At 48.2% G+C, this 21067-nt stretch overlaps 1 protein-coding gene across 6 annotated transcripts in view; it reads right to left on the bottom strand.

The window, feature by feature from the left end:
• Positions 1-21067, bottom strand: part of ric8a (ric8 guanine nucleotide exchange factor A) — a 513564-nt gene that overhangs the window by 264653 nt on the left and 227844 nt on the right. For all 6 annotated transcript variants that reach the window (XM_075691022.1, XM_075691025.1, XM_075691023.1 and 3 more), the window contains one exon: positions 11259-11431. In XM_075691022.1, coding sequence (XP_075547137.1) covers positions 11259-11431 — 173 coding nt within the window. The remainder of the gene's footprint in view (positions 1-11258; positions 11432-21067) is intronic.

Below are 21067 nucleotides of genomic sequence, written 5' to 3'. Positions count from 1 at the left end.
TTAATATTTCATGGGGTAGCAGATAGCGCTGCGGAAACTTGGGCGCAGTCAGAAGAGAAAATTTGCACGGTTTTAAATTCAGCATTAGGCATGAACCTAAATAAAAGCGATGACCGCATTTCCAGAGCACACAGACTTGGCCGTTTTATCCCCAACAAGTCCAGGCCAATTATTGTCAGATTTTTATCGTCTAAGCTAAGGGAAACGATCCTTTCTTCTAAAAGTAAGCTAAAGACAACTGGTGTTTCCGTAAGTGAAGATTTTTGTAAGGCAACTAGAGCTGTCAGAACTAAACTGTATGACTTTGGCAAAGAAAGCGGTAAATTTTTCACTGTGAAATACAAGCTATATATATAAAAAAAATGCTATATTTACTCTCCTGATAACGACAGTGTCTGTGAACTTCAATTGGGCTATGTTCCCTGCACTGCTGAATTATCATCCACTGCTACTAACCACCATTCTGACGAGTCTTTTTCTTAACAGAAATTAGGCACCGGCCACGCAGCCAACCTTGTCGTGATTTCTACTTTTTATTATCGAATTTGCGAAGTGCAGTTAATAAACGTGAAGCTCTAGCATCTATTTTCGATTCATGTGCCGCTGACGTGATTGTATTGACTGAGACTTGGTTGACAGATAAAATTCTTAGCAAAGAGCTGTTCCACTGTGACAAGAATTACGTTGTTCACCGTCATGACTGCAATCTAAAATCAGGCGGTGGTGTTTTAATTGCCATCGCCGACAATATAGTGTCTTATAGGATTCCACTTGCATCGTCTTTAGAATTGGTTTGTGTGCATATTGTCATAAACCACCAAAACACATTGCTTTGTGAGTGTTATCGGCCGCCAAGTGCACCATCTCCTTTTTGCTATCAACTGCATGACACTCTGAATTTTCTTGTCAAAAAATTTCGACACTCACCGTTATTCCTTTTAGGCGATTTTAATTTCCCCAAAATAAAGTGGACTTCGGTATCGCCCTTTGTTGTCAGTACGTCCACAGAAAGTCAATCTTTCCTTAACTTGTGCCTAAACTTTAATCTTACGCAACTTGTTTCTACGCCAACTAGAGCTGGCACTACTTAATCTAACACTCTAGACTTGATCCTTGTCACTGAACCACACTTAGTACATTCTTCAACTTGTTTCCCAGGACTAAGCGATCACCGTTTTTTGCATTTTTTTGTAACAGGCCCCGTTATATGTGAGAAGAACAATGCAAAATTTATTAGAGATTATGCGAGCGGGGATTACACTGCAATTAATAATGAACTTGCAGTATTCATTGATGGCTGTATACCAGAATTTTTCAGCCGTACCGTGGAAGAAAATTGGAACTTGTTTAAAAACAAAGCCACGTCCCTTGTCGCTAAATATGTACCACTGCGCAAACTTTCCGGAAAGAAACACTCTCCTTGGTTTTCCACGAAACTAACAAGACTGTCAAACAAGAAAAAACGCCTTTTCCATGTTGAAAAATGCAGTCGAACATCTACTCGTTGGAATGATTATTCTAGTGCGCTGCATGCTTATCGTACCGCATTAAAAGGAGCGAACGATGTCTTTTTTTTAATACCTATCTACCTTCACTCCTTTCTACAAATCCGTCAAAAGTTTGGAGCACTGTTCAAATAAAAAAGAAAAATATCATATCTCTTACAGATACGGATGCTAACACCATGAGCAATGCAGAATGTTGCAATGTCCTAAATGACACTTTCGCGAAATCTTTTTTCTATTTGCTGTGTTGATACAGTGCCGCACATGCGCAAAGAAGATTTTTTCCCATGGATCCACTTGTTGTCAATTTTGCAGGGATTCTGAAGTTAATTGAAGATTTAAAACTATCGTCTTCCTGTGGTGCCGACGAAATTAATACTAAATTTCTATGTACCTTTTCACCCAATCTATTGAGTACAAAACTTTGCCCACAGACTGGAAGGTGGGGGAGGTGGTCCCTCTGTTGAAATCAGGTAACCCGCATTCTCCTCTCAATTACAGACCCATTTCACTTACCAACGTGTCTTGCAAAATCCTTGAACACGTAATATTTTCCAATCTTGTCTCATTTCTTGAATCCAACTTTTTCTTCACTTCATCTCAGCATGGGTTTCGCAAAAACTACTCCTGCGAAACACAACTAATATTGTTTATACATAACATTTTTTCCTCTTTAGACAAAGGCCAAGTCATTGACTGTATCTTTCTAGATTTTGCGAAAGCGTTTGACAAGGTGTCTCATCACTTACTGCTTCTTAAACTTAGTACTCTTAATATTGACCCTAATATTCTGAAATGGATAGAATGTTTTCTCAACAACTGTACCCAGTTTGTAACAGCTAACGATTCCGCATCCCCGCACTGCGCCGTGAAGTCAGGTGTTCCTCAAGGCTCCGTCTTGGGACCGTTATTATTCCTAATTTATATAAACGACTTACCTGCCGTAGTTAATAGTTCTATTAAACTTTTTGCCGACGATTGCGTTCTACACCGTGAAATAACTAATCAGCATGATAACTTTATGCTTCAGAAAGATCTAGATAACGTTTCAAGGTGGTGCTCACAATGGCTAATGTTCTTAAATCCGACTAAATGCAAAATTATGTCTGTCTCACGTCGCTCGAACTCACCAACTCCTTTCAGCTATATTATCAATGAAACCAACCTTGAGCACGTGACTTCCTATAAATATCTTAGAATCCAGCTAAACAGTAATCTTTCGTGGCATGCGCACATCGAATATATCACGAACAATGCAAACAGATCTCTTGGCTACATTCGCAGGAATTTCTCAGAAGCCCCACCCCATGTGAAGTTACTGCTCTACAAAACACTAATTAGACCGAAGCTAGAGTATGCGTCATCTGTCTGGAACCCTGGTCAAAAAACACTAGGAGATACCATTGAGTCAGTTCAGAACAGGTCAGCACGTTTCATCCTTTCTAATTATTCCTGCACATCTAGCGTTTCTTTAATGAAGTCAAACCTTGGCCTTATTAACTTGCACATTCGAAGAAAAATTTCCCGTCTCTGCCTTTTTCAAAAAATCTTTTACCAAAACAGCTCGCTTAAACAAGACTTAATTTCAGAGCCTTCGTACATGTCGTCGCGTCTTGATCATCGGTTTAAGGTGTTCATTCCTTTCTGTCGCACAAATGTTTTCTCTGACTCATTTCTGCCAAAAACCAGTGCCAAGTGGAACCGCCTTACCCCCTCCATCACCTGTGTGGGATGTCGTGTCTGCCGAAGGACGAATCCCAACATACAAACGTAACGATTCTTTATTCAACTAATGATGGCAGCGGACGGGCATACCAACGCTACTTTCGTCCCAGTAGCGGAAGGTAGAAAGCGGTCTTTCTCAGCCAGGCAGCCTGTTTTTATAGCCACCGTCGGTGACGCATACCTCGGGTGACGTGGCGGTGGCGCTATGTTTTATCGACCAAGCAGTCCAGCATGCAGCTGTGTTATGCTGGGCCAGATGATAAGAAGACGGAGGGTGTGCAGAAATATGCGCGGAGTGTGTCGCCCACATCATCCCCCCGCGGAGTGGAGAGCCGTCAGGGCTTGTAAAAATCTGGGCAGCGTACCCGACGTCCGCTGCGCGTAGTGAAAGAAGCAGGCTGCGATGTCGGTGGTTGTGGATGGACGTCTGTGGATGAACTGGTATTCCCTGGTTCGGCGGAATCGGTGTAGGCCGGCTTCAGCCGGTCAATAGAGACGCGGACGGCGTTCCCTTTAATGCGCAGGGTGAAGGTTTTGTCGTCGCGACGGAGAACTGGGTAGGGTTCGCTGTAAGGTGGCTGTAAAGGCCGGCGGACGGTGTCGCCGCGGAGAAAAGTGTGCGAGCACGTTGCCAGATCCTTGAAGACGAAGGGGGCGGTCTTACAGTCGTGAGCTGCAGGTGACGGGCGGAGGGTAGCGATAGTGCGTCGGAGCCGGGCGATGAAATCTGTGGGATCTGACGTCGCGGTGGTGGATGGCGGTGCAGCAAGAAATTCGCCTGGGAGACGGAGAGGTTCCCCGTAGATGAGCTCTGCGGGTGTAGCCTGAATGTCGGGCTTGAAGGTGGCGCGAAGACCTAGGGTGACGGCTGGGATGGCTTCAGGCCAGGTTGAGTCCGGGTGGCACATGATGGCTGCTTTGAACTGTCGGTGGAAACGTTCGATGATCCCGTTGGTGCATGGCTGGTAGCTGGTGGTCCGCGAGCGTTCGAACCCGATGGTCAGCCCGAGCAGCCGGAAAAGGTGCGATTCAAACTGTCGTCCTTGGTCGGTGGTGACGCAGTGAGGGGGCCTCGGCCTTCTTCTCCAGCCGGCGAAGAAGGCTGAAGCGACGTCTTCTGCAGTGATTTCCTCGAGGGGCCGTGCCTCAGGCCATCGGGTGTACCGATCGATGGCGGTGAGGCAGTAGCGATAGCGTCCAGCTGGAGGCGAGGGCCCTATGATATCAAGGTGGACGTGTTGAAACCGACCAGAAGTCTGAGGGAATGCATTGAGTGGTGAAGTGACATGCTGGTGACTTTAGCGCGCTGGCATTGAATGCAGGAGCGCGCCCAGGTGCGGCAATCCCGCTGCATGGAGGGCCAGACATATAGCGGTCAGCCACGAGGCGTGCAGAGGCGCGTATGCCGGGATGGCTGAGGTTATGTAGCTGGTTAAAGAGGCCATGGTGATGGGAAAGGGGCACGTAAGGCCTGCTTCGTGCTGTTGAAATGTCACAGTAGATAGTCGTTGTCGATTCAGGTATGGGGACTTGCTGCAGCTGTAGCGAGGACCCGCCCTTAAGAAGCTCCTGCAGTTTGGCGTTCGTAGTCTGAGCCTTGGCGAGGACATCAGCTGTTATCTGCGAAGGGCTAATAGCTGCCACACGTGAAAGCACGTCGGCGACCACGTTGTCCTTCCCGCTGACATTTTGGATGTCGGTGGTAAACTGGGCAATGAACGAGAGCTGGTTCTGCTGGACAGGCGGGAGTTTGTCGCGGCGTTGAGAAAAGGCGTATGTCAGAGTTTTATGGTCGGTGTAGATAGTGCAGTGCTGTGCTACGAGAACGTGGCGAAAGTGCTCAACTGCTTCGTATATCGCCAGAAGTACTCTGTAGTAAGGTGGCGAGCTCGACGGGGCGGGGGTCGTGGTTTCGTCGGTAGGACTGGCCGCAGAAGGGGTCGTTTTGCGAGCTGAGAGTTTCTTGGAGAAGAACGCCAAGGGATGCCAGGTGTCGTCTACACGCTGCATCAGGGCGGCGCCTACGGCGATGCTAGAGGCGTCTGTGAAGAGCCCCAAGGGAGCCTCTGGCACAGGATGGGAGAGAAGTGTGGCATTGCAAAGAGCAGCTTTGCATTTTTCGAAAAGTTCCGTTAAAGCCGGTGTCCACGTGACGGGTTGGTTTCCTCGTAGACCAGCCAAGGCATCACGGAGGGGAGCCTGGTACTTGGCTGCGTGTGGCAAGAAACGCCTGTAAAAGTTCAGCATGCCGAGGAAACGGAGAAGGTCTTTAGCGGTGGTTGGTTGAGTGTAATTTTGCATGTCTGAGATGCGTTGAGGTAAGGGTTGAGTTCCCTCTGATGAAACTTCATGGCCGAGGAATTTGACGACTGAAGCGCCGAGAGTGCTCTTTGGGACATTGACGAGTAGGCTGTGGTCATCGAGGCGTTGGAAAAGCAGACGAAAGTGCCTGTGGTGTTCGTCGGTGTTGAGGGAAAAGACCAATATGCCGTCAAGGTAGACAAAGCAGAAGTCGAGGCCGCGGACGACTTCGTCGATGAAGCGTTGAAAGGTTTGTTCGGCGTTCCTCAGGCCAAAGCTCATGAAGGGAAACTCGAACAAGCCGAAAGGAGTAATGATTCCAGTTTTCGGGACGTCGTCTGGATTGACGGGTATCTGTGTGTAGGCCTTGACCAAGTATAGCACGGAGAAAACGTGGCAGCCAGATATGCAATGGGCGAAGTCCTGTATATGGTGAACGGGGTACCTGTCCGGAATGGTGCGGGCGTTGAGGGCATGGTACAGTCGCTGAACGATTTTACGGAGTCCGAAAATTTGGACATGCCTGATTATTCGGTCAGCTTCGCGGCACCTCCATTCTCCCCATAGACCATAATGTATAGCAACTGCCGAAAGTTCGGACACCTTGCAATTTCTCGTCTGATTTTTCGGACACTCCTTGAGCCAACTCGGTCGAGAGCAATGACCGACTCTGACCGGTGCATGGTTCGATTTGCTGAACGCCATTTTTGTTTTGAACGGAGCTTCCTTGCTGCCCCACGAAGTGGCGCTACTGGAAATCCCCGCTCATCATCATCGTTTTTGCCTGGTTTGATAGAGTGGCTCTGCAGCAGTTCCAGTTTCAGCTTAGTAAGCCATGTCAAGACAATCCAGCAGCCGATTTGTTTCTTCGCGCACGACGCTGCGAGCAGGCCCCGTTTTTTCGTTTGTGTGACTGGTGTCGGCACGGTGGTGTTTGCTATGTGTGCTGTGTTGTGGTTTCGGTGATCCAACGCGGCATACGGAAACATCGCGTCAAGTCTCTTATGGCGCCGACAGTGCCCGTGCAGACAGTGCTGGGGAATGCCGGCAAGCGGGTGCCGGGAGGCCTAAAATTTATCGCCTTCCGATGTGCTCCCTACTGACGCAGAAAATATTTTGTCGAGACATGCGCAGTGGTTGCATTGCGACTCCGGACACCGTCTCATTTGACAGTTGCACAGGTGCTGACACTGCTGTACTGACGTGCGCAGAACTCGACGACGGCGAGATCATTCGTCAGGTTTCTGCTGCACCGCCGGATGATGACTCTTTGAGTCGGAAGATGAAGCACCATGTGCAACGCTGCCGTCGCATGCGGAGCGTGTACAAGCAGTGACTGTGCTTTCAGCCGTGACCGTACGACCCTCTCCGAGATTCAGGATTATCTGATTGCGCGTAAACGAAACAGCGTGCAACGGCGCATTCACGATTTCTTCAAACCTACTGCCGAGCCCGAATAAGTGCATGGAAATAAAGGATTTCGTTTTTTTGTTTCTTAATCTGCTTTTTCTGACACCTGTTTATTCGGACATTTGCGCAGTCCCCGTGAGGTCCGAATAAATGGTCGGCGACTGTAGTCCCCACAGGGCCGCCAGCATTCGGTCTTCTTCGGGACGAGGTGAAGTGGCGAGGCCCATGGGCCGTCGGAGGGGCGGGCGATTCCCTCCCGGAGCATGGCTTCGAACTCTGCTTTGGCTATGGGCATGCGGTCCGGGGCAAGGTGACGGGCGCAACAGAAAACTGGGGGGCCTGGGGTGGTCCGGATGTAGTGCACATTGGTGTGTTGCACATCACGTGGCAACCCGCTGGGGCGCGTCAAACCGGGAAATTCGGCGTGGATGGCATGGTACGGTGAATTGTGTTCGACACTGAGTACCTTGATGCTTTGCTGGTGGGTAGTCGTTCGCTGTCCTGGCGCGGAATGTCCTGTTGTCGCGTCAATGAGACGGTCGTGGCGGCAGTCCGGAAGGAGGTTGTAATGCGCCAAAAAGTCTGAGCTGATGATTGGCTTGGTGACGTCGGCGATGACAAAATTCCAATGAAGGTCACGGCGTAGGTTTTTAAGCTGGACGTGCAGGCGGAGCGAGCCGTAAGTTTTGATTGTGGACCGGTTTGCCGCGCTGAGCTCGAAAGACGTAGTAGGACGGGGACCTTGCAGATGGGCTCGCGGGTAGCAGCAAATGTCGGAACCGCTGTCGACGAGGAACTGCTGCTTCGTAATTTGGTCGGTGACGAAGATGCGACGGCCTCCAGGTTGGCAGCTCGCAGCCGTGGCTACGAGCTGCCGTTTGAGTTTCCCTGATTTCTAGCGGAGCAGGGTGGTCGACATTGTTGTGCTCTGTCCCCGAAGCGTCGATGGTAGTAGCATCGGTCGTCGTCACCAGGCTGCTGTGACGGGGAATGTTCTGGCCACGGCTCTGCGAGTGGCGCGTCGGCAAGTGTTGATCCAGTCGTCGTTGAATGGAGCTGAGCTGTCGGTTGATATCGTCTATACGGAGCGCAAGCTCCATGGTGTTCAGTGGTGCGGCGACAGCCTGAACGGTGGGTGACAACGGCGGCACGGAGACCTCGATGACACGATCAGCGATCCCGGCAAGTTGGTCGAGAGGCAGCGTAAGATGAGCCTGCAGAATTCCCTGGTCGTGTGGTGGAAGTCGTTGGAGCCAAAGAGTTCGCAGTAACGAATCCTGGACTTCCATGTTGCCCGCGAGAGCACGGATGTGGCGGAGGAGCTGCGAAGGCTTGCGCTCGGCAAGTTCTGCGGACTGAAGAGTTTGCACCTTCTGGTCTTCCGAGAGTGACAGGCGGCGAATGAGTTCTGTCTTGAGGTGTTCGTAAAGGTTGGTCGTTGGTGGGTTGGCAAGGACATCCCGGACCTCGTTGGCGTAGCGGGCATCGAGGTGGGCGACGACATAGTCGTAGGGGGTCCGGTCTTACATGATGTGCGCGAGGGAAAACTGGGCCTCGACTTGGGCGAACCATACCTTGGGCGAGTCGGCCCAAAACGGCGGAAGCTTTACAGCGACACGCCAGACGCCGTGCGGGGCAGCGTGCGGGATGCCATCTGCCGGGGTTGTGACGTCCTCGGCGGAGCCGGCAGGATGCTGCTGCACGGAACCATTGAGTTGGTCATGCCGTTGCTGAAGCTGTTGCTCTTGCTTCTGGATCACCTCTTGCTGCGTGTGAAGCTGTCTGTTGAGAAGTTCCAGCTGTCGTTGAAGGGCGTCTTGTTCGTCCATGGCGATGCGTTGTTCGTTGTCCGGGTCACCAGATGTGGGATGTCATGTCTACCGAAGGATGAATCCCAACATAAAAACGTAACGATTCTTTATTCGACTAACGATGGCAGCGGACGGGCATACCAACGCTGCTTTCGTCCCAGTAGCGGAAGGTAGAAAGCGGTCTTTCTCAGCCAGGCAGCCTGTTTCTATAGCCACCGTTGGTGACGCATACCTCGGGTGACGTGGCGGTGGCGCTATGTTTTATCGACCAAGCAGTCCAGCGTGCAGCTGCGTTATGCTGGGCCAGATGATAATAAGAGGGAGGGTGCGCAGAAATATGCGCGGAGTGTGTCGCCACACCTGCATCGAGGAGGCATCATCTTTCAAGACTGCAATAACTGATTATGTTTTGAATTTATCACCTTAATACTAATAATTGTTTGAGCATGTATTTTTTATTATTATTATTGTACTCACCCCCTCTGTAACACCCTTCTGGGCCCTGAGGATACTGTAAATAAATAAAAAACCAGAAATATGATGTTCGGCGACACTCACGCAAGCTGGACACATGCCAATAACGGCTGGTGTTCCACCGTCGGCGACTTGGACCACGGGCGATGGGGCAGGAGTAAGGACTTTCTTGAGACGATTCCAAAGCTGAGAATTCATCACAGATATGTGCGCGCCAGTGTCAATTAGAGCCGTAAGAGGTACACCATCCACGTTCCCTTTAATGAGGTTCCGATGTGTGGGCAAGGTCAGAAGAGGATTTTTGCGTCGGGTCGGTTTGGCAGCATCACCTCCAGGTGTTGCACCCGTTAATTTTCCGGAAAGGTGCGCCGGAAGGAGCTAGGGGACGGTGATTGGAGAGATGGGGGCCATCGGGAGAAGCGGCGACGTGGCGCAGGAGAGCGGCTAGAGCGGGTAGGCAGAGAAGTGTCACCAGAATGTACTGGCTGCGTTTGCGGGGGGAACTGAGGAGCAGCATGAGGGCTATGGGATGGGAGGTAGGGCCAGGGGGCTAAAATCCACGAAGACCGGCAGTGATGTGAAATATGGCTGATACGGCCACAAGTGAAGCATATAGGCTTGTCATCTGGAGTGCGCCATTCGGCAGGATTGCGATACCGCGTTGGGGCATTCAGGCTGCAGGTGCGTATGGCAGTGCTGGACGGAGTGTAGTCAGGTCGATTAACTGAGCAGACGTTGGTGAAGCCAATGTTGGCGAATTCCTGGCGCACAACGGACTGTATCAGTGAGACGGTCGCCTAGCAATTGTCGGGGCCATGAGTTGGGGTAGTGACAGGAGATGCGGCTTCTATTTCACGTTGGATGATGTGTAGGACGTCATCAGAGCGATCGGGCGTGGGCGGACTGCGGAGGTCTTCGCAGGTGGACGTAGCAGCTGGGTTGGGAAGGCGGGGAAATGGCTGGGCAATGCGACGACTCTTGGCTTCTTCAAACCGCCGACATTCGGTAATAATGGCTTGCACAGTGGAAGAATTCTTGAAAACAAGGAGGTGGAAGGCATCATGTGCTAAGCCCTTGATGACGTGTGCAACCTTATCAGGTTCGGACATCTTCGGATCCACTTTGCGGCACAGAGCGAGCACGTCCTGGATGTACCCGAGGTAGGATTCAGTGCACGTCTGGACACGCGAAGCGAGGTCTTTTGGGCGGCACACTGATGTCCAACAGGCTTGCCAAACAACTCTTTCAGCTTCTGTTTACAAATATCCCAGCTGGTAAGTTCCTCCTCGTGGGTCTGAAACCAGACGCGTGCCGTGCCCACGAGGTAAAATATCAAATTAGCGAGCATGATGGTCTGATCACAGTGGTTGCAGGAACTCACCGACTCATATAGTTGAAGCCAGTCTTCAACATCAGTGTCGTCGGTGCCAGAAAAGGTTCCTGGGTCGCGGGGTTGTGCTAGAATGACGGTGGGCGTAGGTGCCGACGGGCCCGAAGCATCCTCGCCTTGTGCTGGCATTGTAGATGCAGCCAAGGAGCGCCCGCTGCGTAAATCCGTCTTGATAATGATCCCGCAACCTCCACCACAAATGTTACCGGGTTAAAAACAGTCAGACGTATATTTACAGGATATTTACAATAATCGTAGCGGCTGACAAGATGGTATACATCGCGCGAAGTCCAGAGCGTTGTCTTCTTCCGACCAAGCTGACAACATCTTCGTCAGCGTGTCACAATATCTATGGAGCCTCACAATGACTACAACGGTGGTGATTAGCAGTGATGAGGAGGATGAATGCGCGAATTTACTCGGTTCATATCGAGTATCGTGTTACAAAAATTTTTTGGGGAATACACTCCTTGGAAGGTGTATTTTGTTGTTTCAAGGCCCTTCAATGGTGCTTTCTTGTTGGGACAATTCCTGACATGAGTTTGAGGTGTGATTAAAATGAACGCAATGTTTTTTTATGGGGGCTGCTCTCTCATACTGCCCTTGAGGAGTATCCTTGGAAAGAATAAACGTAACACTTGCCTCTTCCACGTGGAACTTGTCAAGGCTGCAGGTCAGATTGTAGAGCACCTTGAGCACTTCAGCTGCCAGCGAAGCCTCCTCGGTGCTCAGCACAGGGGTCACTACTGTCGGGCCCCCAACAGGATCGCCACCGTGACGCCCACGACGACTGAGGCGCATACACCGCTTGGGTCCTGCACCCGGGGGGAGAGTCTATTAACGCTGCTGCTTCAGTGCACAGCGATATATCTCTCTCTGTGCAGCCTGCTGGTGCTTCTACTTGGGAAATATATTGCGAACCCAACCAAGGACTGTACCTATAATATATAGTTCTTACAGTGATTTGTGTGCACACTATGCTCATGCACTTGGCCATGAACAACATGCATTTGCATTGTACACTGCTATGTAACTGTAGAAGGTGGCAAGAACAACAACAATGATTTGGTGGCTGCACACATGCTGTATTTAGTTGTATAATAATCACACCTACACATTTGCTCTTTAAAATTAACATCTTTTTTTTTCCCACAGATAACTTTTGTCCTGTGCAGTCCCACAAATGAACAATCATGCTGTAGTTTCCCAGTTGACTTATTCCAGCTGATGCCCTAAAAAAATTGCACTTAAAGCACGGCAGTAGTTGAGCACTTATTAAAGAAAAGGACGAAAAATGATACACACTGGCGCTACTCACAACAATGAACTTTAATTCCTTGACAGAGCCGAGCAAAAGTGCCTCCGAATCCACTCCATCAACCACATGAACCCCACTGCCACCAGAGAGCAAGATGACAAGATAAAGCATACAAACAGGAAGGAATGAAATTTAGTTACACATGCACAAAAAACTCAATTCTTCGTTGGACAATGCTAAGGAAGTCTTGCTGATACAGGAACCACCATGATAGTCAATCTGCTCACTCTCAATTATTAAATGGGTGAGTTCACACTTGCTGCTTCCTACTATCTCAGTTTTATCGAAGAAGGCGACACACCCACAAGCATGGCAATAGCTATAAGACCATCTAAGGCCAAAATGAGAGACTGGTGGGTTAGTTGGTAGGGCATTATTTACAAAGTAGCGCAGAAACTCATGGATGACGAAAGAAACGGACGGGACACATTGCTAACTAACAATTGAGTGTTTATTCATGAGAGCAGATATATATATCACCACACAAAAGGAATGGAGAGGGAAGAGACAAACAAATAAACCCAGCAAGTTCGAATGACACAGGCAGCTAACGCGACAAAAACAATATTTCTTTCTCTGATAAGGAGACTGACGGCCAACAAACACAATTCTTACTCCTGTGGGAGGTGTTAAGAACGGCCAGCTGCAGTGCAAGTTTGCCAGCCAGTTACACCAGCGGTGGTAACCTCATCTTGGAACGCCGCCGCCAACCTCTAGCCTCGTCGCCGTTGCGAGTGAAGGGGTTCGACGAAGCAGGCTTTGTGATGAAACTGCCAACCTCTGACGTCGGCCTCGGACCTTTACACCTGTGTGTGTTTGCGGCACGTGTATGACAGCCCTCATCCTCCAAAAGGGCGGGTCATCTTCAATGACGTCGAACTACGACATCGAGCGGAGAGCTTATAAGCAGCGATTGTCGGCCGCTGGAGGGTGCTCGTTGTGTGCTCGTTGTCATGCTCAAGATGTACTAGTGAGCTGGGCGTGCTCGTTGTCATGCTCGAAATGTACTCGTGAGCTGTGTGCTCGTAAGCTGTTTGCTTTATGTTAGTCTTGTGGGCTCCATATGGGAGTCACGCTAGACTTGCTAGAGATGTAAATAATGTAAATAAATCCTGCTCTCCTAAGTCCCGACGAAGAGTCAAGCTCCTTCCTACAGCTACGACTGCCAAATCTTACAGAGGCAAGGCACCAAGGCAACCAGTAGGCAAGCTCTAGTAACAAAGGACCTAATAAAGAAACGACCAAGAATGAAAGTGTACAACTGAGGAGATAAGATAGAATTCATGTAACTATCAAACCTGATCAAGAAAACGAAAATGGGTGATATTAGAAATTGTAACGTCAGAAAGACTGAAGCAGCCGTAAAAAATGGATGCAGCCTGAAATCAGTGAGAAGGAAACTTGGAATAGGACAAACCAAGATGTATGCGCTGAAAGATAAGCAGGGCAATATCATCAGCAATCTCGAAGGTATAATAAAAGCAGCGGAAGAATTTTATACTGACCTGCACAGTGCCCAGAGGACTCATCATTATCATCATCATCAGCCTGGTTACGCCATTGCAGGGCAAAGGCCTCTCCCATACTTCTTCAACTACCCCAGTCATGTACTAATTGTGGCCATGTTGCCCGTGCAAACTTCTTAATCTCATCCGCCCACCTAACTTTCTGCCGCCCCCTGTTACGCTTCTCTTCCCTTTGAATCCAGTCCGTAACCCTTAGTGAATATCGGTTATCTTCCCTCCTCATTACATGTCCTGCCCATGGCCCCCATTTATTTTTCGTGATTTCAACTAAGATGTCATTAAAGGGATAGTGAATAAAAAATTTTTCGCTGAGTGTCTCCAGTGATAGCTGTCACACTGAGAGCGACCAAAACAACACTTTTTCCGAGGAGAAGTGAGCGAAAAGTAATTATTTTAGTGAATATTTCTCAAACCACAGCACCTACCGGCCTCCTCCGAAAGCTCCTGCAAAACCGGATATCGCGTCACGCTTACCCACCTCGAGGCCCATTGCGAGCGATCGTCCGCACTGGACGTGCGAAGAGGCGAGTTGACGTTTGTGCCAACTCGCTTTCTTTGTTCGACCGTCCTATTCGCAGCGCTTCCTCGTGTGAGCTGTTCGAAAACCTCGTCTTTCATCTCGTGAATTTGTGGTTTGATGTGTGGAGCAGCTGTGTCAACGCCGCAGAATGCCGAGGGTCTGCTGTGAGCATGTGAAAACGGCAGGCAGCGGTAGTCTTTTTCTCGCGTACCTTTCATGAATTCATGAATGCTTCTCCCGTGAACTGCTGGCTTGTTCACGCTGTAGTTTTGCGCACAGGTGCCGTTTGACTGTAATTTGTCGTTTGTACGATGTTCTGAGCCAGATGTTTAGTCAATTCTGCCAGAATTAATCGAAATCTGCATCGTCTGAAGCAACAGATGAGAAAAAAAAATCGCCGCCATGAGACTGGTGGCGCCATCTCGTTTGCACCAAGGGAAAGAGTGCTCTGCTGCGATGCAACAACGGGACGCTGAAACCGCTGCGCATTTACTCGTTCACTTCGTGAATAACAAGACGCTCCCTGCTTACAGAGGCGCATTTCAGTCACTGCACATGCCTGGCTTCAATCCTCACCCGTTGCTCCATCGCATCTATTCTCAATAACAGCTACTTACGCGCATCAAGCACCTGCCACGCGAGAGTCGGCAGCCGACTGTTATGCTCACACCACCGGCCACACCTGCGCCGATGGCGTAGGTATAGGGAGGTCTACACGCGTCAATCTTCAACGATTTCTGCGTTTTTTTTTTTGTTGTACATTGTGTGCTCAAGGCACTTGTATTGTGCATTGGCAGCTTTCACGTTTTACGCGCTACCAGCTACCCATAACATATACAACCAAGCGGGCAGGGCAAGCCGCTTTGCGCAGAACGCAGAGCAATTTCCTTACATCGCCTGACATTGCATAGCCTGAGGTATAAGCGTCCTCGCTCTGTTGAAACCAAACATGGCAAAGCGTTTGCGTGAGTGAATCGCGCTGGGCGCACCGCCACGAATGCAACACTGTCAATGAGGGATGCGCATCTCGTCTCTCTAACTCATTCGTGACAGGTGCGAGCTTGCGATCCGAGCCGCAGGAACCGTGTTTATATCTGGTTTCCACTTATGATGCCGCCCCTGATCTCTCGAGGCGAACGTGTGTACATGGCATGCACAGTGTAAACACCACTGTCCAGACTCCCCTGGCACCGCGGAGGGGGACTGCTGCGACGGGTCGTCGTCAATTTCGCTTGACGACGCGGACGGATCGTAGGCATACGCCTTTATCGTTCGTGGTCGTTCTGTAGGCCGCTCATCCAAGTCGGGGTCATAATCTCCACTAATGCTTTCACTCTCACTAGAACTTTGCATTTTGCACTGCGCAGCGCGAGGAAAACAAAACTGCGCAGCCGGTCAGTTCGCTCCGCGGCTGCTGAGGGTAGGTGTGACGTCAGATCCGCCGGCCTGCTGTCGGGAGCGCTTTTCGAGTGACGGGGTGGCCGCTCATATAAAGCCATCCACTCAAAAATAACCCGCATAATGACTATATACTGTGGCAATCGTGTCTTAGGAATGCAATTGTGGGGCTTTCTCTATATTCTTCGATTTTTATTCTGTATCCCTTTAACTCGCATTTGTTCCCTCACCCAATCTGCTCTTTTCTTATCCCTTAATGTTACACCCATTATTTTTCTTTCCATAGCCCGTTGCATCTTCAGTTTAAGTAGAACCCTTCTCGTAAGTCCTCAGGCTTCTGCCCCGTATGTGAGTACTGGTAAGACACAGCTGTTATACATTTTTCTCTTGAGAGATAATCATAACCTGCTCTTCATGATCTGAGAATGCCTGCCAAATGCACCCCAGCCCATTCTGATTCTTCTTATTATTTCATTCTCATGATCCGGATCCGCGGTCACTACCTGTCCTAAGTAGATGTATTCCCTTACCACTTCCAGTGCCTCGCTACCTATCGTAAACTGCTGTTCTCTTCCGAGACTGTTAAACATTAGTTTAGTTTTCTGCAGATTAATTTTTAGAACCGCCCTTCTGCTTCGCCTCTCCAGGTCAGTCAGCATGCATTGCAATTGGTCCCCTGAGTTACTAACCAAGGCAATATCAGCCGTGAATCGCAAGTTACTAAAGTATTCTCCATTAACTCTTACCCCCAATTATTCCCAATGCAGGTCTCTCAATACCTCCTGTAAACACGCTGTGAATAGCATTGGAGAGATTGTATCTCCCTGCCTGACGCCTTTCTTTATTGGAATTTTGTTGCTTTCTTTATGGAGGACTACGGTGGCTGTGGAGCCACTATAGATATCTTTCAGTATTTTTACATACGGCTCGTCTACATCCTGGTTCCGTAATGTCTCCATGACTGAGGTTTTGACTGAATCAAACACTTTCTCGTAATCAATGAAAACTATATAAGACTCTAGAGCTCCAGAGGACTCAGGAGTACTCTATTCAAATCAATAATAAACAGTATAGAGAAACTCCTCCTATAACTAGGTAAGAGGTCAGAAGGGCCTTGCAAGGCATGAAACAGGGAAAAGCGGCAGGAGAGGATGGAATAACAGTCGATTTAATCAAAGATCCAGGAGACATAATGCTAGAAAAACTGGCGGCTCTCTATACGAAGTGTCTATCGACTGCAAGGGTCCCAGAAAACTGGAAGAATGCAAACATTATACTAATCCACAAAATGGGAGATGTTAAAGAACTGCAAAATTATAGGCCCATTAGCTTACTTTCAGTATTATATAAAATATTTACCAAATTAATCTCCAATAGAATAAGGGCATCACTTGACTTTAGTCAACCAAGGGAACAGGCTTGCTTCAGGAAAGGATACTCTACAATGGATCACATCCATGTCATTAATCAGGTTATCGAGAAATCCCCAGAGTACAATAAGCCTCTCTATATGGCTTTCATAGATTATGAAAAAGCATTTGATTCAGTAGAGATACCAGCAGTCACAGAGGCGATGCGTAATCAAGGAGTACAGACCGTTTACGTAAATACCCTGCAAAATATCTACATAGATTCCACAGCTACCTTAATTCTACACAAGAAAAGTAGGAAGATACCTATAAAGAAAGGGGTCAAACAAGGAGACACAATCTCTCCAAGGCTATTCACTGCGTGCTTGGAAGATGTATTCAAGCTATTAAACTCTGAAGGTTTAGAGGTAAGGATCGACGGCGAATATCTCAGCAAGGTTCGGTTTGCCGATGACAATGTTCTATTCAGCAACAATACAGACGAATCACAACATATGATCGAGGATCTTAACAGGGAGAGTGTAAAAGTGGGGCAGAAGATTAATATGCAGAAGACAAAGATAACGATAAATAACCGGGCAAGGGAACAAGAGTTCAAGATCGCAAGTCAGCCTCTAGAGTCTGTGAACAAAAATGTTTACCGAGGTCAACTAATCACGGGGAACCCTGACCATGAGAAGGAAATTCACCGAATAAAAATGGGTTGGATCACATACGGCAGGCATTGTGAGCTCCTGACTAGGAGCTTACTGTTATCATTGGAAAGGAAAGTATACAATCAGTGCATTTTACCGGTGCTGACATATGGGACAGAGACTTGGAGACTGACAAAGAAGCTTGAGAACAAGTTAAGGACCACGCAAAGAGCGATGGAACGAAGAATTCTAGGCATAACTTTAAGAGACAGAAAGAGAGCGGTTTGGATCAGAGAGCAAATGGGTATAGACAATATTGTAATAGACATTAAGAGAAAAAGATGGCGCTGGGCAGGTCATGTAATGCACAGATTAGATGAGTGTTGGACCATTAGGGTGATAGAATCGGTACCAAGAGAAGGCAAGCGCAGTAGGGGACGGCAGAAGACTAGGTGGTGCGACGAAATTAGGAAATTTGTGGGTGGTAGTTGGAATCGGTTGGCCCAGTGCAGGGGTAATTGGAGATTGCAGGGAGAGGCCTTCGTCGTGCAGTGGACATAAATATTGTTCTATGGTGGTGGTGGTGGTGATGATGATGATGAATCTCTGCAGCTTCTACTATTTCTCTGGTGAGCTGGTCAGGGTTTCTGGCCAGCAAATGAGTGGGATAAAACAGAGATTTGCATTCACGCATGTGTAATGCACAGCAAGGTGGCCTGATAATTCTTTATTCATGAATTACCTCGTATTGCCCGAAGGCGTTATAGCAGGGGGGGGGGGGGGGGGTGGTTACAGGAGGGAAAAGAAGCTGATCTTCACTTGTACAGCACACTTGCTCTTCACATAGCTGATTCCACTGCACAATAGTTAAGAAAAAAAAAAAGGAACTTCCATACAAATTCGTCCTGGCATGGTACTCGCGGATTTTCGGAGAATGATCATTATGCCTAGAAACATAATGTGATTGTTTAAAATATCTTTCACTGCTAATTCCAGCCTTATTGTTAAGTATGAGAAATAGAAACTTAAGTCTCAATTTTTCCTCCGAGAGGAAAGCAACGCCCAATTTAATTCGTATTTCATTTCAGTACAACTTTCTCTCCCACGATACCACTCGAGGAGGCACTCAGCAGCTTGGTTTTGTATTTTTTCTAGTTTATCAATCAAGATTTTTGTGTGTGGGGTCCCAGACAGCATAGGCATGTTTCAAAATCGGTCTCACATATGTTAGGTAAGCAGTTTTTTTAGGTTTAGCTGTTAACATTTCAAATTCCTCTGCATAAAATTGAGTGTCTTACCAGCTTTTACAATGACGTCATCCACATGAGCAGACCATGAGCAATCAGATGATAACGTGACACCTAGATACTTGTTTGTAGGTTCGTCTTTTATCAGGGTATCATTTATCTGGTAAAGACTTACAATACTTTTCTTCTTTTTTTTTTTAAACAAACGTGAACGCACTTTCTTGAATTCAAATTTATCCTCCACGTGGAATGCCAAATATTAATGCGTTCTAAATTTGATTGTAACATGGCAGCATCTTGTTAACTCTTAATTTTCCTATAAATAACACAATCATCAGCAAACAACTGTATACACGAAGAAATACCCACAGAGATATCATTTATACAAAGTAAAAACAAAAGTGGCCCTAAGACTCCTGATGTCACATCAACGTATGCCGAGCTTTTGCCATTAAAAACAACACACTGCCAGCACTGAGACAAATAATTTTCAATTTATGTGAGCATACTTGAATTTATATTTAACATTTTAAGTTCAGTAAGAAGTGAATGCGACACTGTGTTGAATACCTTACCAAAGTCTAAAATGACACAGTCTGTTTGCCCTCCTCCAAAGCATGAAGTGCCAATTCATGGTAAAACTCAATTAATTGTGTTGTGGAAGATAGACCTTTCCAAAACCCGTGTTAGTATATTATTATTTGTTTATATGACACATCATTTCGATATATAAAATATGCTCAATGATTTTGCACAAGATGGATGTTAGTGATATAGGCCTGCAGTTTGCGACATCTCTTGTCGAAAGGCACAACTTGAGCGGTTTTCCAATCATCAAGTGGAGCCCTATGGATAGTGACTGCACATAGGTTAGGTAAAGATACAGGGTGGTCCTTTATGAAAGGGAACATGCGAGCACGTGGCCTGTGCTCTGCGGAGGCTGCTTAGAGCGCCAGCAAGTGGCAGCAAGGAGAAGCACGTCTGCTTGCGGCGTCATCTGTTGGTGGCCAGAATAACCAGGCATGGCCAATAGGCAAGCACCTGCTAGAATTAGCGGGAACTACCACAAACTATGACGAAAAATACTGTGCCCCGTGAGGCAATCGAGGGCGTTATCGATACGAGGTAGCGGGTAGATGTCCTTCTTCGTTATGCGGTTGAGGTGGCGGTAATCGACGCAGAATCTCCATGAACCGTCCTTCTTTTTGACCAGCATGACAGGGGATGCCCAGGGACTTGACGATGGCTCAATGATGTCTTTCGCTAGCATCTTGTCAACTTCCATTTTGATAATGTGACGCTCCGAAGCTGACACTCGGTAGGGTCGCCGATGGATGGGTGGATTATCGCCTGTATGTATTCAATGTTTGACAAGTGACGTCTGGCCTAAGGGTCCGTTGTTCAGGTCGAATATATCCTTGTAGGAAAACAATAGACTGCAGAGTTGTTCAGTCTCTGCAGGAGTGAGATCCGGGGTGATCATTTTCTTAATGTTGTTGTCAGTACATTTAGCATAAAGTAGCATTTAGCGGAAAGGCTCACAGGCAGCGTCGACGGCAAAGGTCTCAACGCAACTAACTTCAAAAGGAGTGATTGTAGCCAGAGTGATACCTTTCGGTAGAATTTGCGTAGCGAGCCCGAAGTTCACCACAGGGAGATACGTGCAATTGTCCGTGACCCTACTATTGTATGCAGAACGGTAACGTTGTGGGTGAGAACAATAAGTTATGGGAGCGGAGATGTAATCACCATCGGGTACTGGCATAGAAGGCGACATTTCGATGTATGTGAAGACCTCTGGTGGAACGTGAACAAAATCAGTCGGTCTTAGGCGAATGTCGTGTGGTGTCGGAGGCACGTCCAGCAGAGGCAGGTCAAGATGCACAGTACTTGAGGAACAATCAATGAGTGCTGAATGGGCGGAGAGGAAGTCTAGGCCTAGTATGAAGTCATGGAGGCATTGGTCAAGTACAGTGAAAAGGACAACAGTATGGTGGCCGGAAATGCTCACACAAGCAGTACACATTCCGACCACGGTCACCATGCTACTGTTGGCGATTCGCACGGCCTGAGTAACGGCAGGCGTAACAATTTTCTTTAAATGGCGGCGTAGGCGGCTGGTCATAATCGATATGTGTGCTCCAGTATCTATGAGTGCTGTGACGGGTGTGCGATCAACTTGGACATCAAGAAGGTTATTTCTCGTAAACATCGTCAAAGGAGGATTTCGCGGCGAATGCCACATTGCAGCACCACCTCGAGGTGCTGCATTGCCTAGTTTTCCTGCTGGGACGGTCCTGGGTAGGTCAGCGACGATGAGCAGTGAAGCTGGGACAGACGTGGCTGACGACTTTGAGGCGAGCGAACAAGCATAGCGGCGAGTCAACGTGGTGTCGGAAGCGTCATAGAAGCGACGAGGTAAGGAACTTCGGGGCGA

This window comes from Dermacentor variabilis, chromosome 4 (genome assembly GCF_050947875.1).
Source record: "Dermacentor variabilis isolate Ectoservices chromosome 4, ASM5094787v1, whole genome shotgun sequence".
NCBI lineage: Eukaryota > Metazoa > Arthropoda > Arachnida > Ixodida > Ixodidae > Dermacentor > Dermacentor variabilis.
This window is presented reverse-complemented; position numbering and strand designations above follow the sequence as displayed.